The 14,288-nt window shown below is 45.0% G+C and overlaps 1 protein-coding gene across 1 annotated transcript in view; it reads left to right on the forward strand.

Annotated features, from left to right (window-relative positions):
• The window catches only part of LOC115078299 (ubiquitin-conjugating enzyme E2 R2-like), a 213,075-nt gene that overhangs the window by 184,660 nt on the left and 14,127 nt on the right, over positions 1–14,288 (forward strand). Inside the window, 1 exon segment of the mRNA XM_029581162.1 lies at positions 2,586–2,720. Coding sequence (XP_029437022.1) covers positions 2,586–2,720 — 135 coding nt within the window.

Here is a 14,288-nt window from a genome sequence, read left to right on the forward strand (position 1 = left end):
TACACACCCACACAAGCTCCCTTTCTCTGTCACGCATACACTCTCACAGGTTACCAATGTTTTTCTCACACCCCTTCACACAGGCTCTCTCTCTCTCACACGCACAATCCCATCATACCGGCTAGTACCTTTTTCATCACACCAGCTCCCAGTGTCACATACATGCACACTCCTTCACAATCTCCTCATATAGGCTCCCTCTCTCTGGCACCCACACTCAAGCATCCTCCTGCTTATTCTCCTGGTCTTTCACACTTCCCTACTCTCTCACAACCTCCTGTTCACCCCCCCCCCTCCCGTACACACATTAACTCTCACTGGGCTTTCATCTTTGCTGTGAACTGCAATTCTGCACGGGGGGGGGGGAGTTCTGCACAAATTCTGCACTCCGCAGTAGTGCAGAATTCCCCCAGTACTAACTAGTGTATTAGATCTTCTCTTTTTTTTTTTTGTGAACTGAAGTTACAATTGATTTATTTTCCTTTTTGGATTTGTTTCATATCTTAATTGCTGATTTCCAATAAAGAAGTATTTTTTTGTAATTTAAAAATTAGCAAACTTTTTTAAAATTTTAATATTTATTGTCAAATGTCTGAAGTTCTACTTGCACAGAACCAGTTTTTTTTCTCTTCGTCAAATAAGGCAAAATATGCATTTTAGGTATTAAGTGCTATGTGGTAAAGAATTAGAGGTTTGGGCCTACAAGATAGGTAATCATCAGATGCTGAAATTTGTGAAGGCTCACGCTACTCTGGATACTTACAAGGCAACTAAATGAAAGATGGTAGTGCATTCTTTGACTAAGTATTCACTTTCACATGTAGGCATCTCCAAATAAGGGTTTTAGGCACAGGGTTCTCCAGGTCTTGATCATCCCTTCCTAGATGGAGACACTGGTAGTAGGTCCCTCGTGACGTGACATGTAGCAGAATAGTTGCAGACCTGAATGTTAGAATTGTGGATATGTGATTTTATTTCACAAGACTGCTGTGCAAGATGACTGGTATGATGCTAGATAGGATGCAAGGTCACTGTGAATGGAGGAAGGGGTTTCCCTATTCTGGGGAATCCCCAGCCAGTCAGGTGTGGAGGATATCTGCAATGAATATACATGAGAGATTTGCAGTGCTCATAGATATTCATTCTGAATATCCTGAACCTGATGGGCTGGTAGTGCCCCAGGACATGTTGGAGAACTACTGTTCTCAAGTTTATTGCTGTTTACCTCAGCAGTGATGCTATACCCAGGGGTCTGCAACTCTGCCTTGAGTGCCTCAATCCAGTAAGGTTTTCAGGATATTTTACAGTGAGATGCATTTGCATGCAAATGAATTTCATGAATATTAAGTGTGGGTATATTGAAAACCCGACTGGACTGTAGCAGTTGAAGACCAGAATTACTACCACTGTGCTAGACTTGCATGGTCCCACCTGATGTGAGACTTGCATAGTTATTAGATAAACCAATTCTTTCTCCATTCCTCTCCTGTCTTCTAGCCCCTACATTTTTGTTTTTCTCCTCCCTGCCTCTTCTGCATCATCCAGCCAGTTTTTCCACTTCCAGACCAACAGCAGAATATTGATTTTGATGTCATTAGTAATCAATATGTGCATAACTGAAAGAACTGAGCCAGGGACCAGCACTGAAGAATAGGTACTGAGACAGCCAATCTTGTCAGAGAATTTATAAGCCCTATGCACCTTCATAGGAAATTTAGTTAGAGATTTATAACCTGCATATTATGTTGCAATTCATGGCAGTTCACAAGTGTTACATAGTCAAAATGTAAAAAGTAGTACTGCAACAGATTTAATAAAGGATAAAAGAAAAATATAGCTAACAAGCATTTAGAAATGATAAAAGTTGAAGAACCATCATATTCCTTAAAAGCAAGTGAACTATGTCAATAAATTATTTGTGGCAGCATAGATCTGCAAAAATGAGCTTGTCCTAACATTATAGGACTTTACTTAACGGAAACGTGTCAGAAATTGCATTTTAGCTCATAGTTCATAAACATTTTATTTGGGAAGAAACTTTTAAAAAGATAAGCTTGCTAAATTTATAATTGGATAATTTAATTCACATTTTGACGTTCTGACAAGATAATTAGTCAGAGCTTATCCTTTAAGGTCAACTGGAGTCTGAATACATGAGTGGATTATTAGGGAAGAGTATGTCTTGGGGAAACTGGCAAATTTTGCATAAGAGGGGTATAACTATGAAGCAGTGCTAGTGTCTTCCTCTCAGTGGCTATCAGCACTGCCTCTGTAGAACTCCTGTTTTTTTGGCCAGGCTGAGCAGTTATTTGTTGGGAATTGAACTGTGGTCACATGTCTGGCTGCATATTACTGTACTACTGGGCCAGCCCAAAAGAATGGATCCACTTCTGTCTAGTGTAACACCTGCACCTACATTGGCACAATGAAAGGACATGCTGTGATCACTTATTATATTAGAAATTCTTAGTTAATGTAATGTGCTGATGCTATCTATATAATAGTACTTTTGAATACTGGTACTCTGAAGATGCAGGCATAATTTCATGAAATGTTAGAACTCACCTTTGTATTCTTCTTTCTAGGACTATACTGCTGAGTGTCATCTCCTTGCTTAATGAGCCCAACACCTTCTCTCCTGCCAATGTGGACGCTTCAGTAATGTTTAGAAAATGGAGGGACAGTAAAGGGAAAGACAAAGAATATGCTGAAATCATTAGGTAAACTGCATGAGATAAATGGAATGAGTGCTCAAAAATTGTAATGCATTTATCCAGCTCACCGACCATAGCAATTGGGTTTTCCCAAACAATTAAGTGCTAACAATGGCAATTCTGAACCCAACTGTTTGTTTTTCAGCAATATACCACTTTTTTTTTTTTTGTTCAGTGATCTGAATCAGCTATGTTTTTTAGACATCTTATGGGCATGCTAGGGGTCAGAAGTTCATGTGATGGTCCTCACTGTACTCTCAAAAGCCCAAGAACACAAAAACATAAATCATGGTTTGAACTCCCAAATTTCCTCATTGCCATGGTCCTTCAAGTCGCTTTATTCCCTTCGTACTCTTCACCCAATGGGATAACGAGTTTCTCTTCCCAAATATTGTTAGGTCACCTGCCTTAGAATATAGAGCCTAAATCCACCTCATAGGGATAAATGTTTTCAGGGAATGGGAAAGAGTAAAATCAGATTTTAATACAAGCCATTTTGTTTAAGTTTGATTTGCTTTATGGGAACATTGAAGAAAGATACTGAATAAAGAAACAGGGCATGAAGGGAGTATTTGCAGTATAGTACTTGGAGAGTGGAAAAAGGTAAGTAATGCCAGCATGGATATTATGCATATAAATATATTAGCAGCATTAAACTTTATCTACAATTATAACATGTTTACTTTTTATTTTGACATGTTAGTATTGGTATTTAACTGCTTATGGTGTTTGTAGTTACTGGATTTCCCTCAGATAAGCAGGCTGAATTAGCCATGCTGTCATGGGACGTCCCTCCGAGGCAGCTAGGCAGAGCCTCTCAAAGATGACGGAGCTTTGCTCTTTGTGTGGCTGCGTGTCCTTTCCCACACAGCTCAATTTTCTCCTCAGTCTCTTCTTTCTGTGCTGCAGGAAGAGCTTTTCTTCTCTCCTCAGAGAGCACCTTTGGGTTTAAAAGAAAAAATGCTGAGACCGACTGGCTTTAAATTCTGCCAGTGAGGTAAGATTGTCCGCCACCGGGCATAATTATTATTTATGCCTTGGCCCGCATCACAACCAGGTGGCATGCAGGGTCTAGGGCCGCATGTCCCCCTGGGCCCAGCACCCAGCTGCGAGAGGGAAACTTGGGATCTTATGCCCTCAGTTCAGAACACCTGTTGGCCCACTAGTCTCCAGGGCTCCATCTGGATCGCCCTAAAAAAAAATCCGCCTCCATGGGACTGCTGGACAAATGGGGTCAGGTGGACCAGCCTCCCTCAGCACTTAGACTGTGCAGGAACGCAGAGCATTGGGGAATGCGCCAACACAACCACAGAGGCAATTGGCATCATCTGGAGTTGAAGCCCTGACGCAGCCGGCTGACAGACCACGCTGTGCTTATGCACCATACATCATGAAGCGCTGTCGATGTGTTGAAGCGCAGGGAAGAGTTGCCGTTGGGATCGACGCACCATTGCCGAAAGTCATAGGTATCAACATGGGACAGCGCGTTGTGCACATTGACACAAATAAAACGTGTACAGGTAGCGGGATCCACCCACCTTCAGCCTCTTGACTGGGAAGTCCTCCCAGAAACCACCTTCAGCTATGGAACTGCAAGGGGCCTTCACCCCTGACTTAGTGGATCTCGTTTTTTCTGATGATGAAGCCGGCATCTGGCTATGTATTCATGGGCTCCTTGGAGCGTATCTACTTCGATTTGTCATCTGTCTCCAGACAGAGGTCAGTGGGGCAGTTGCAAGAGCCCCTCCGAAAGCAACACGCAAGGTCTTCCTCAATGGAATGGGTAAAAACCCGGCCCAGAGGTCCTGACTCAGACATCCTGCTTGATGCACTGCCACCAACAAATCTCCCAGCAGATGACTCTCCTTGTCCAGGTTGTGGGGCCTTGGCCACACAGGTGATGTCACAAATATCCAAGATCTTGACCCAATTCCTCTCCTCTGTGGAGGATCAAGGAAGCAGCAAGTTCACCCTATCCTACACAAAGATTCCCCCCCCCCCCCCCAGGCAAGACCACTTTTTCCTTCGCAAGGGGACATCAGTCCAGCTCCTGAGCAATCTCCACAACCTGACGTCTCCCTGCAGCTCTTGCCTCCGTCGCTAGGTTCCTCGACAGGGTACCCATGAGACCCACCAGAGAAACAGCCTGAGCCAGCCTCCCCTACAGAAGATCTCTCCTATTTGAAATTTCTGGAGAAGGTGGGCATTAGACTCAACATTGAAAAGCGAAAGGTGCCAGACCCTCACACTGAGGTCTTCGGGATCCTAAAGATCTTCAAAGCATTGGCCAAGCCAACCGTCTTGCATTCCCACACTGTGCTAGATGCAGTCATGATGAAGGCTTGGGAGTCCCCATCCCCATCCCCCCCCCCCCTTCTCGGGGCAAGCAACCTCACAGAAGACAGATCTCAAGTTCCAGATGAGTCCATCTCTGTTCTTCAGTGTGGTCCAACTCCATATGCCTCTGTAGTGATTGAGTGGGCCATGAAGAGGGTTAAAAAAAATGCCTTCATTTGAACCCCCCCATCCCCCCCAGGGCGCGACTGTAAATACCTGGATGACTTCGGCAGAAGAGCATTCCAGGCGAGTATGCTGAACGCGAAGATTCAGCAGCACCAATTCTATATTGCTCAGTATCTTTACGAGTGCCTTCAGTTGCTTAAGCCCCCCTTTACCACCACTGCACCGGATGAGGCCCCACCACAAGCTTCAAACCTGGAAGAGGGACTAAGGCACTTATTGCATACAGTATATGAGGCCTTTGAAACCTCTGCTCGGCAGATGGCGTGGCTTTGGGCCAGTGCCATTTGAGAGGATGTTCACAAGAAATTGGCAGACATCCCCTGTCTCCCAGACAGCCTCTTTGGAGACAAGCTGCATGAAACTGTTGGTCCATTAAAGGAGAACATAGTGATCTTGGTCCCTGGTGTCTCCCACTGAGCAATCCTTGGGCAAGAAAGTATTACCCATCATACAGAGACCTATTGCCAAAGATGGCTATACAGGCCATATTCATCATACCGTCCGCCGCCTTGTACACAAACCTGGCCACAGCCATCACAACCACAGCAAAGTTGTGCATGCAAAGGAACCAGACACAACAGTGGCCTGCCCCCGAATAATAACATGAAAACCCAGCAGGGTTTTTAGAGGTACCTGGGCCACTCTCACCGCTACAAGTAGGAGGGAGACTTTTCCATTTCTACCAGTCTTGGGGAAACAATCACCTCCAATCATGGGTACTCAATATTGTCAGAGAGGGGTATCCCCTGAACTTCAAGAACATGCCAAATCTCCCCCACAAAGTAAGGCCGCATCAGCCCATCTCAGAACTATCGCTGGCTACAAGAGGAGTCACCAAACTACTCCAACATTCTATCCAGTGAGTTCCCAGCACTCAGCTGAACCAGGGATTCTACTCCCATAGTTCCTCATTCCTAAAAAAATCAGGAGGATTCTGCCCAATCCTCGACTTAAAAGTTCTCAAATCCATGAAAAGGGAGAAGTTCAAGATGACATCTCAAGTCCATCCTTCCCTTTCTACAATCCAATGATTGGATGTGTTCACTGGACCTCAAGGATGCATACTCACATCCTCCTGGCGATACTTGTGTTTTCAGGTCAACAAACACCATTTCAGTACGAGGTGCTCCTTTTCGGTCTTTCATCTGTCTTGAGTCTTCATCAAGGTGCTTAGCGGTTAGCAGTGGCCACCTCAGGAAGCAAGGAATCCAGTTGTTCCCTTTACCCTGACGACTGGTTGATAGTGGCACCGCAACATGCAACTCTGAAGAGCAGCATACAGAGCGATGCCTGGAGGGACTTGACTTGGTTATCAATTACAAGAAGTCCAGTCTTCAGCCAATGCAGAACCTGCAGTTCATTGGGGCCTGTATAAGTACCCGCGCAGGGCAGAGCATTCCTTCCGGCAGACGGGGTCCACCTGCTGCACATCCTGGCCATTCAGTTTGATAGACTACTCCCACCTTGGCCCACCAGATCTTGACCCTGCTGAGCCACATGGCAGCAGCCTTCTATGATGTGCCGCATACCTGTTTGCACATACAGCGCCTGCAGTTGGGGCTGAAGGTGCAATGGACATAGTTCACATCTGCTGTCCCGGTGAGTAAATCTGACCTGAAACATGACTGGATTTAGACTGGTGGTTGCGCCCCACAACTCTTTCCAACCATGCATGACTTTGCACCCCCAGTTCATCAGCTGATCCTTACCACAGATGCCTCAAGCAAGGGGTGGGGAGCCCATTTGGATCAAATACAAACACAAGGACTCTGGTCCTGCTGGAAAAGAGACCAACAGATAAACTTCCTAGAGTTCTGAGTGATTGGAAATGCCATACTCAACTTCGAGGGATTCCTACAAGGGAGAATAGTCATGGTCCACACAGACAATCAGGTTGCACAATGTTCTACATAAACAAGGAAAAGAAGGGTCCAGTTCCTGGATGTTGTGCAGGGAAGCGGTGCACATCCTGGAATGAGTGGAGGAGCACTCCATTCCTACCCGGGGTGGAGAACTCCAGAACAGACAAACTAAGCAGGATCTTCCATCCACACAAATGGGAGCTTAGCCAGGACGTGTCAGAGGACCTCTTCCAGGCTTGGGGCCTCCCAGCAGACAGCAACTCGTGCAAGACGCGTTTCTCATATCATGGATCGGAGGGCTTCTTTGTTTAACCCCCCTGATCCCACTCATCTCGAACAATAGAGAAGTGTATCGCCGATGTTGCCAATCTAAACCTAATAGCTCCTGCTGGCCGAAACAACTGTGGTATGCCTATCTATTGCATCTCTCCATCAAACCACCTATTCCCTTTGGTCACAGTCAGAATCTTCTGATGCAGGACAGCAGCATTCTGCTCTACCCCATGCACTCCTCGCTGTATCTTACAGCGTGGAGGTTGAAAGGACAGTATTGAGTCACCTACACTTGCCTTTGGAGATCCAAGAGATTCTGGTGTCGTTCAGGAAATCTTCTACCAGAAGGAACTATCAGGGGCAAATGGCTTAGATACTCGGCTCGGTGGCGGCGACAAGAAGCATAACCCTTTTCCTGCCTCACTGGAACTCCTTTTCGAGTATCCCCATTTCTTTTATCAGGCAGGTCTGGCGACTGCTTTGGGTGAAGGGTCCATGTCAGTGCCATTGCAGCCTACCATCATCCCTACAATGGCCTAACATTCTCCAACCACCCACTAGTCTCCCGGTTCATGAAGGGCATTCTATGATTGTGACCACTGTTTCACAGACCACCGTTCCTTGGGATCTCAACCTAGTTCTGGGACAGCTGACGCTTCCACCCTTTGAACCTCTGGAGAGTAGTCATATGAATAGCTGTCGTGGAAAGTTCTGTTTTCGATCACTGTCCTCTGCAAGAAGGTGAGTTGCAGACTCTGGTTCCCTGTTCACCATACCTTGAATTTCATCATCAAGGTGACTTTAACGGATTGGCTTTCCACATCTAATCAAACCATTACGCTGCCGACCTTCTTTCCGAAGCCACACAAAACGAGGATGAGGCAGCTCCACAAGCTAGATTGCAAGCAAGCCTTGGTCTATTACAAGCATAGAATCACTCCGAATTTAGAACCGCACAGCTATTGTTTCCTTCAAAACCAAGTGCCCTGGGTCTGCTGGTCTCCAAAAGGACTCTCTCGACTTGGATTTCACAGTGAATTCAGTTCTTTTACAATAAAAGATCAGAGACCCTGACCAGTTCACCAAAGGCCTATTGGGTGAGAGCAATGGCAGCATCATTAGCTCAGTTAAATGAGGTTTCCAAAAATGGACATAGGCAAAGTTGCTGTGTGGTCCTTGCTCCATACTTTCACTTCCCGTTACTGTTTCAACCAGCAAGCCGCTGCAGATGTTTGTGATGGGCAGATCCATACTCCCAGTCAGGGACCACATAGACTGTCCACTATTCTGGACCAGGTTGGGTGCAGCACGTCATACTCAGCCTCAGGAACTGTGCTACGTAGACCATAAGAACATGCCATACTGGGTCAGACCAAGGGTCCATCAATCCAGGCCATAAAAACTTGGCAAGTACCCAAAAACTAAGTCTATTCCATGTTACTGTTGCTAGTAATAGCAGTGGCTATTTTCTAAGTCAACTTAATAGCAGGTAATGGACTTCTCCTTCAAGAACTTATCCAATCCTTTTTGTAAACACGGCTACACTAACTGCACTAACCACATCCTCTGGCAACAAATTCCAGAGTTTAATTATGCGTTGAGTGAAAAAACTTTCTCCGATTAGTTTAAATGTGCCACATGCTAACTTCATGGAGTGCCCCCTAGTCTTTCTATTATCTGAAAGAGTAAATAACCGATTCACATCTACCTGTTCTAGACCTCTCATGATTTTAAACACCTCTATCATATCCCCCCTCAGCCGTCTCTTCTCCAAGCTGAAAAGTCCTAACCTCTTTAGTCTTTCCTCATAGGGGAGCTGTTCCATTCCCCCTTATCATTTTGGTCGCCCTTCTCTGTACCTTCTCCATCGCAAACTATATCTTTTTGAGATCGGCAACCAGAATTGTACACAAGTATTCAAGGTGCAGTCTCACCATGGAGCGATACAGAGGCATTTTGACATTTTCCATTTTATTCACCATTCCCTTTCTAATTCCAACATAGTTTGCTTTTTGGACTGCTGCAGCACACTGAACAGACAATTTCAATGTGTTATCCACTATGACGCCTAGATCTCTTTCTTGGGTGGTAGCACCTAATATGGAACCTAACATTGTGTAACTATAACATGGGTTATTTTTCCCTATATGCATCACCTTGCACTTATCCACATTAAATTTCATCTGCCATTTCGATGCCTAATTTTCCAATCTCACAAGGTCTTCCTGCAATTTATCGCAATCTGATTGTGATTTAACTACTCTGACTTTGATAGTTACCCTTCATACTGCGCTCACAACCTTCAGCTAGGGACTCCCAGACAGCATGACTAATTCAGCCTGCTATATGCAGAGAAAAAAAGCAAGTTTGCTTACTGTAAACTGTTTTCCATAGATAGCAGGATGAATTAGCCATGCTGACCAGCCCACCTCCCTGACAGCCTCCCCTTCTCGCTTCATACACACTCTTTGGAATATACTGAGGAGAAAATGCAGCCACATGGGAAAGGACACGCAGCCATGCACAGAGCAAAGGTCTGTCATCTTTGAGAAGTTCCACCTAGCCACCCCGGAGGGACATCCCCCAGCATGGCTAATTCTGCCTGCTATCTATGTAAAACTTTTTGCTCTCCCTTTCCAAAAAAAAAAAAAAAGTCACATTCAGAGAGCACTATGTCTTTGGGGAGGATTTTTTTTTAATGAGGCAATACAGAATTCACTGTCTAAGGTAGTCACGTTTGTCTGCCAGCTGGAATATATCCTTAGGGGTGTAGTCCAGAATAACTGGGAAAACCGGCTAGGCAAATCCTAGTGTCATCTGCTCTGATGCTATGAAATAAGTAGAAGAAATGGCTGAAGCTATTCTTTCACATCTGTGGTTTTAAATGCTGGTAAGGAGATGTAATACATTTGGGAAACTTCTTTGGCATAGATTTCATCCTGATTATTAAAGTCTTCTGTACCAAATGGACATGACTCTGGGATATCATACTGGTCTTAGGACTTCCACTGTAATATGTTTTCTCAGTGGACAAACATAAGCAAAGCAGACCATACAAGTGGGTGATGTCATCCAGTGGTACCAACATAGAAAAATGCATAGCTATACTGAAGTCTTTGAGCAAGCACAGGAGTTCCTGCATTGCTGCCACTGCAAGATCTCTATCACTTTTCATCCACTTAGTGATCAAATGGAAATTTTCATGCTCTCTCCAAAAGTAGCCATCACACATCTTTTTCTCAGTTTTTTTCATTATACCTTCTAACCTTGTTCTTGTTTTTGTGCCAAAAAAATCCTATTTTTCACAGCATCGTTCTTTATAACTTCTTAGCAATGTCCTCTAAATCGCCAAGGGTTGGGAGAAGAGCCATTTTAAACTCTAAGTGCCAGCATAAGATGAGGGTTTGGGATCTCCACTATTTGTCTTCAGTGCTTTAGCCCAAATCATGATTCCAATTGTGGACCTAGTGGAAGGATGTCACCAAGAGGTAAAAAAAACAGAAATTGAAACTAAAATATAAGATCTCATCTGGCGAAAGCTTCTCAAAGCCCAATATTGGATTCTGGTGAGTCCAAGCAGGCTAGTACACGTTCTCTAGAAAATGGAAGTTTGTTTTTCCTTTTTTCTTTTTTTTTTTAATCAGAAATCGAAATAGGGTTTATGGCACACTCTATGCCATCCTCGAAATATTGACACAGTGACTAAATAGAGCTGCACTGAGGGCACAGTATTGTTACATAGTGCAGATTAGTGATTGCCATAGGAGACCATATCTATAGATGGACACCAGTTGTAGGAAATCACCATGCTTGGCAGCTGGCACCATCCAGCCATACTGAAAGCAGTATGGCGCTGAGACACAAACACCACACGGATGTTTTGGCACTGAAGATGATATAGATGCTATGCAAGTAGGCATCAAGTGCTTTAGACCCAGAAGGTTCTAAAGCTAAAAAGTCATCTTGGATTGATTCCAGAACCCAACAATTCATCTATAGTGGCTTAATCCACCCACAGTCTTTACCTTCTTTGCCAGCCCTTTATTCAAAGAACATAGGAAGAATTTGTGAAAAATTACATGCTCATTCCAAATCAACAATCTACATCATCTCAGTAACAGAGCATTTAGTCTGTTTCCAATCACTTACTTTCAAGGGCTTTTTCTGGAAAAGGCAACTTCAACATTCTCTACCTACAGAGTCACCTATCGTTTCTGATTTCAACAATTCAGATTTAGATTCGAAAAGTCTTTTGATTTAGCGGAACCATCTCTGTCTTTAAACAAGTAGCATTTCTCCTAAGGGTATGTCTTATCCCATATTCCTTCAAAAGATGTCTAAGAATCTTCCTTTTCATCTAGATGAAAGCTTTTATCAGTTGAATGCCAAGGGATATTCAAATGCATTTAGCCTCCCAAACAAATTGTCACTCTTCACAAGGCATTGCAAGATCTTTGGTCCAGAAATTGGCAAAACTTTGATTACGCTTCTAGTAGTAAGAACATTGATTTTAATGTCTGGTATAAAGTTGTCCAGGTCTCATCTAAGGTACAATTCCCTCATAATTCCTTAGTGGTAGTTTGTGATGAAGGCTAAAAAATCAAAAGCATTTTCTTCTGTAATCCCAGGGAAAAACAAAAATATTAGATGTGGTAGGGAGAAAAGTTTCTGCTGTATTCAAGTGATTCTAGCTTACCAACTGCAAATGGCTTATTTATAATATGGTACAAAAATCAAGAAACTCAGCTCTTTAAGTCAGGAAGATAAAACAGAATTTATCTCCCCCCCCCACCCCCCCCAAAACCTAGAAAAACTTTGACGTAACCTCCAACTATTATCTAAAGCTTTCACTGTTAAATCTTTAATCATGATTTTGGTTGAATATTTTAGTTTCTTGGACTTTGATATCACTGTTGAAGATTTACAGAGAGAGTTGTTTAATCGTACACTGGATGTTATAGAGAACTTCTAAGTTTTCATCTGCCATTATGAAGAGGTTTTGCTGTTTTTCATCTTATATAGACCCACGTCGTAAAGTTATAAGTGGAGATGTTTTTGAGGGTGTGTTTGGGTTTGAATTTATCAAGTTATATTAATGTCAGACTTTTCACTTTGAACTTTTTTGTTGTTGTTCTGGCTCAAAATGAATTTAAAGTAGCATTGCTAATGGAACAAACTGTTAGAATGAGCCTTTTTCACTCAAATTTTTATTAATGGTTGAGTTTTTTTTACATTATCCCAGGACAAGCAAGTTGCTAGTCCTCACAGATGGGTGACATCAGATGGAGCCCGGCATGGAATACTTTTGTCAGTTTCTAGAAACTTTGACTGGCACACTGAGCATGTCCAGTATGCCACTAACCCCGCAGCATACGGGGTCCCCCTTCTGTCTTTCTTCTTTCCCCGCGGTGCTGTCTTGCGGTTTCTGGAACTCTTCACAGTTTTTCCCCCAAGGAAGAAATTTACCCTTTTTTCAGTTTTTTCCCCCGCTTCGGGGTCCCCCTTATGAATAGGATCCTCTGGCATTTGGTAGGTACTTTTTTTGCATTGTTGCGGTTGGTTCCTGAGTGTCTACCCCCCCCCCCCCCCCCCCCGTGGCCACAGACCACGTGCCATCTTTTTTTTTTTTTCAATGGCAACCGGTTTTCGGAAGTGCCCCCAGTGTCCGTGGACTATGTCAATCACAGACCCGCACAACATTTGTGTCCTCCGCCTGAGGCCTTTCCACGATGTCAGTCTGTGTCCCAGCTGTGCTCAGATGACCCCCCCAAAGGCCGGCATGCCCACTTAGTCAAGATGAAGCACTTGTTCAGTTCCAGACAATCAGCTCCATCAACTCCAGTACCAGGTATGTCATGTTGCGGGGATCGGTCTGACTCTGCCTTCTCCCTCAGTGCCCCACCGCAATGAACATGGTGCAGGAGATTGCCTTTCGCCAGCATCTAGCCAGTCCAAGGCCTCAGTCTTCCTCGGCACCAGAAAAGGACCGGGCTGTGCACAGTGGGAAACACCGGCACAGACTATTATCATTGTCTGGTGCTGGCACCAATGCCGGAGGGGCAACGGCTCCGGCTGAACTCCACCAAAGCAGCCCTGAGGTGAGGAGGCCCCGTCCTCTAAAGCCAGAAGCCCAGGGCTTTCCCCACTGATCTTGGTGTCAGATACTGTGCCTCCGTGGACCCCCATGGAAGCTCCAGTTATGCCTTGCCTGCCTTCTCCTGTGTCTGTACTCCCTTCACCCGCATTTCAAGAGGAGTTGGACTGCATGGTCCAAGAGGCAGTGCTCAGGGCCTCCAGCAAGCACCAATGCCAACCCTCATATTGGTGCTGGAATCGACACCCTCGATGTCGGCGCCTTTGGAAAGGTTGGACGTGCTGCTCGGTGCCTTACCGACACAGCCAGCGCCCGGAGGTCCTCCGGTGCCCCGTCCGCCACCAGTTCCTCCCTCCGACACTATCCCGATTCTGGGCTCCTCTGAGGCGGAGGAGGATGTGACTACGCGCTTGCCACCATGGGCAGCGCCAACATTGCTGGAGCCCGTTCCTGAGCCATCAGGTGCCCCGGCTTCCATCAAAAGTCCTGTTGCCCTTGACGCTGGCGTGGCCATTATCAGGGCCCTCTGGCCATCAATGCCAGTGTCCCGTAACCTAGGGTTTGGACTCCCTCCTTGACTCAGTTTGGTGAGGAGGAGGCCCCTTATGATCCATGGAGCGATGCTTCCTCCGAGCTTTTTTCGGACACCTCAGACTATCGCTTTTGCTTCCGAATAAGAAACACTGCTCACCCCCAGAGGACTTTTTGCCAGTTTTGTTCGGACGATGGCAGAGGCCATTCCCTTCCAGCTATTGACAGAAGAGGATACCTACCATTAAATGTTGGAGGTCCTCCAATTCGTGGACGTTCCTAAGGAGGTGG

Source organism: Rhinatrema bivittatum, chromosome 1 (genome assembly GCF_901001135.1).
Source record: "Rhinatrema bivittatum chromosome 1, aRhiBiv1.1, whole genome shotgun sequence".
NCBI lineage: Eukaryota > Metazoa > Chordata > Amphibia > Gymnophiona > Rhinatrematidae > Rhinatrema > Rhinatrema bivittatum.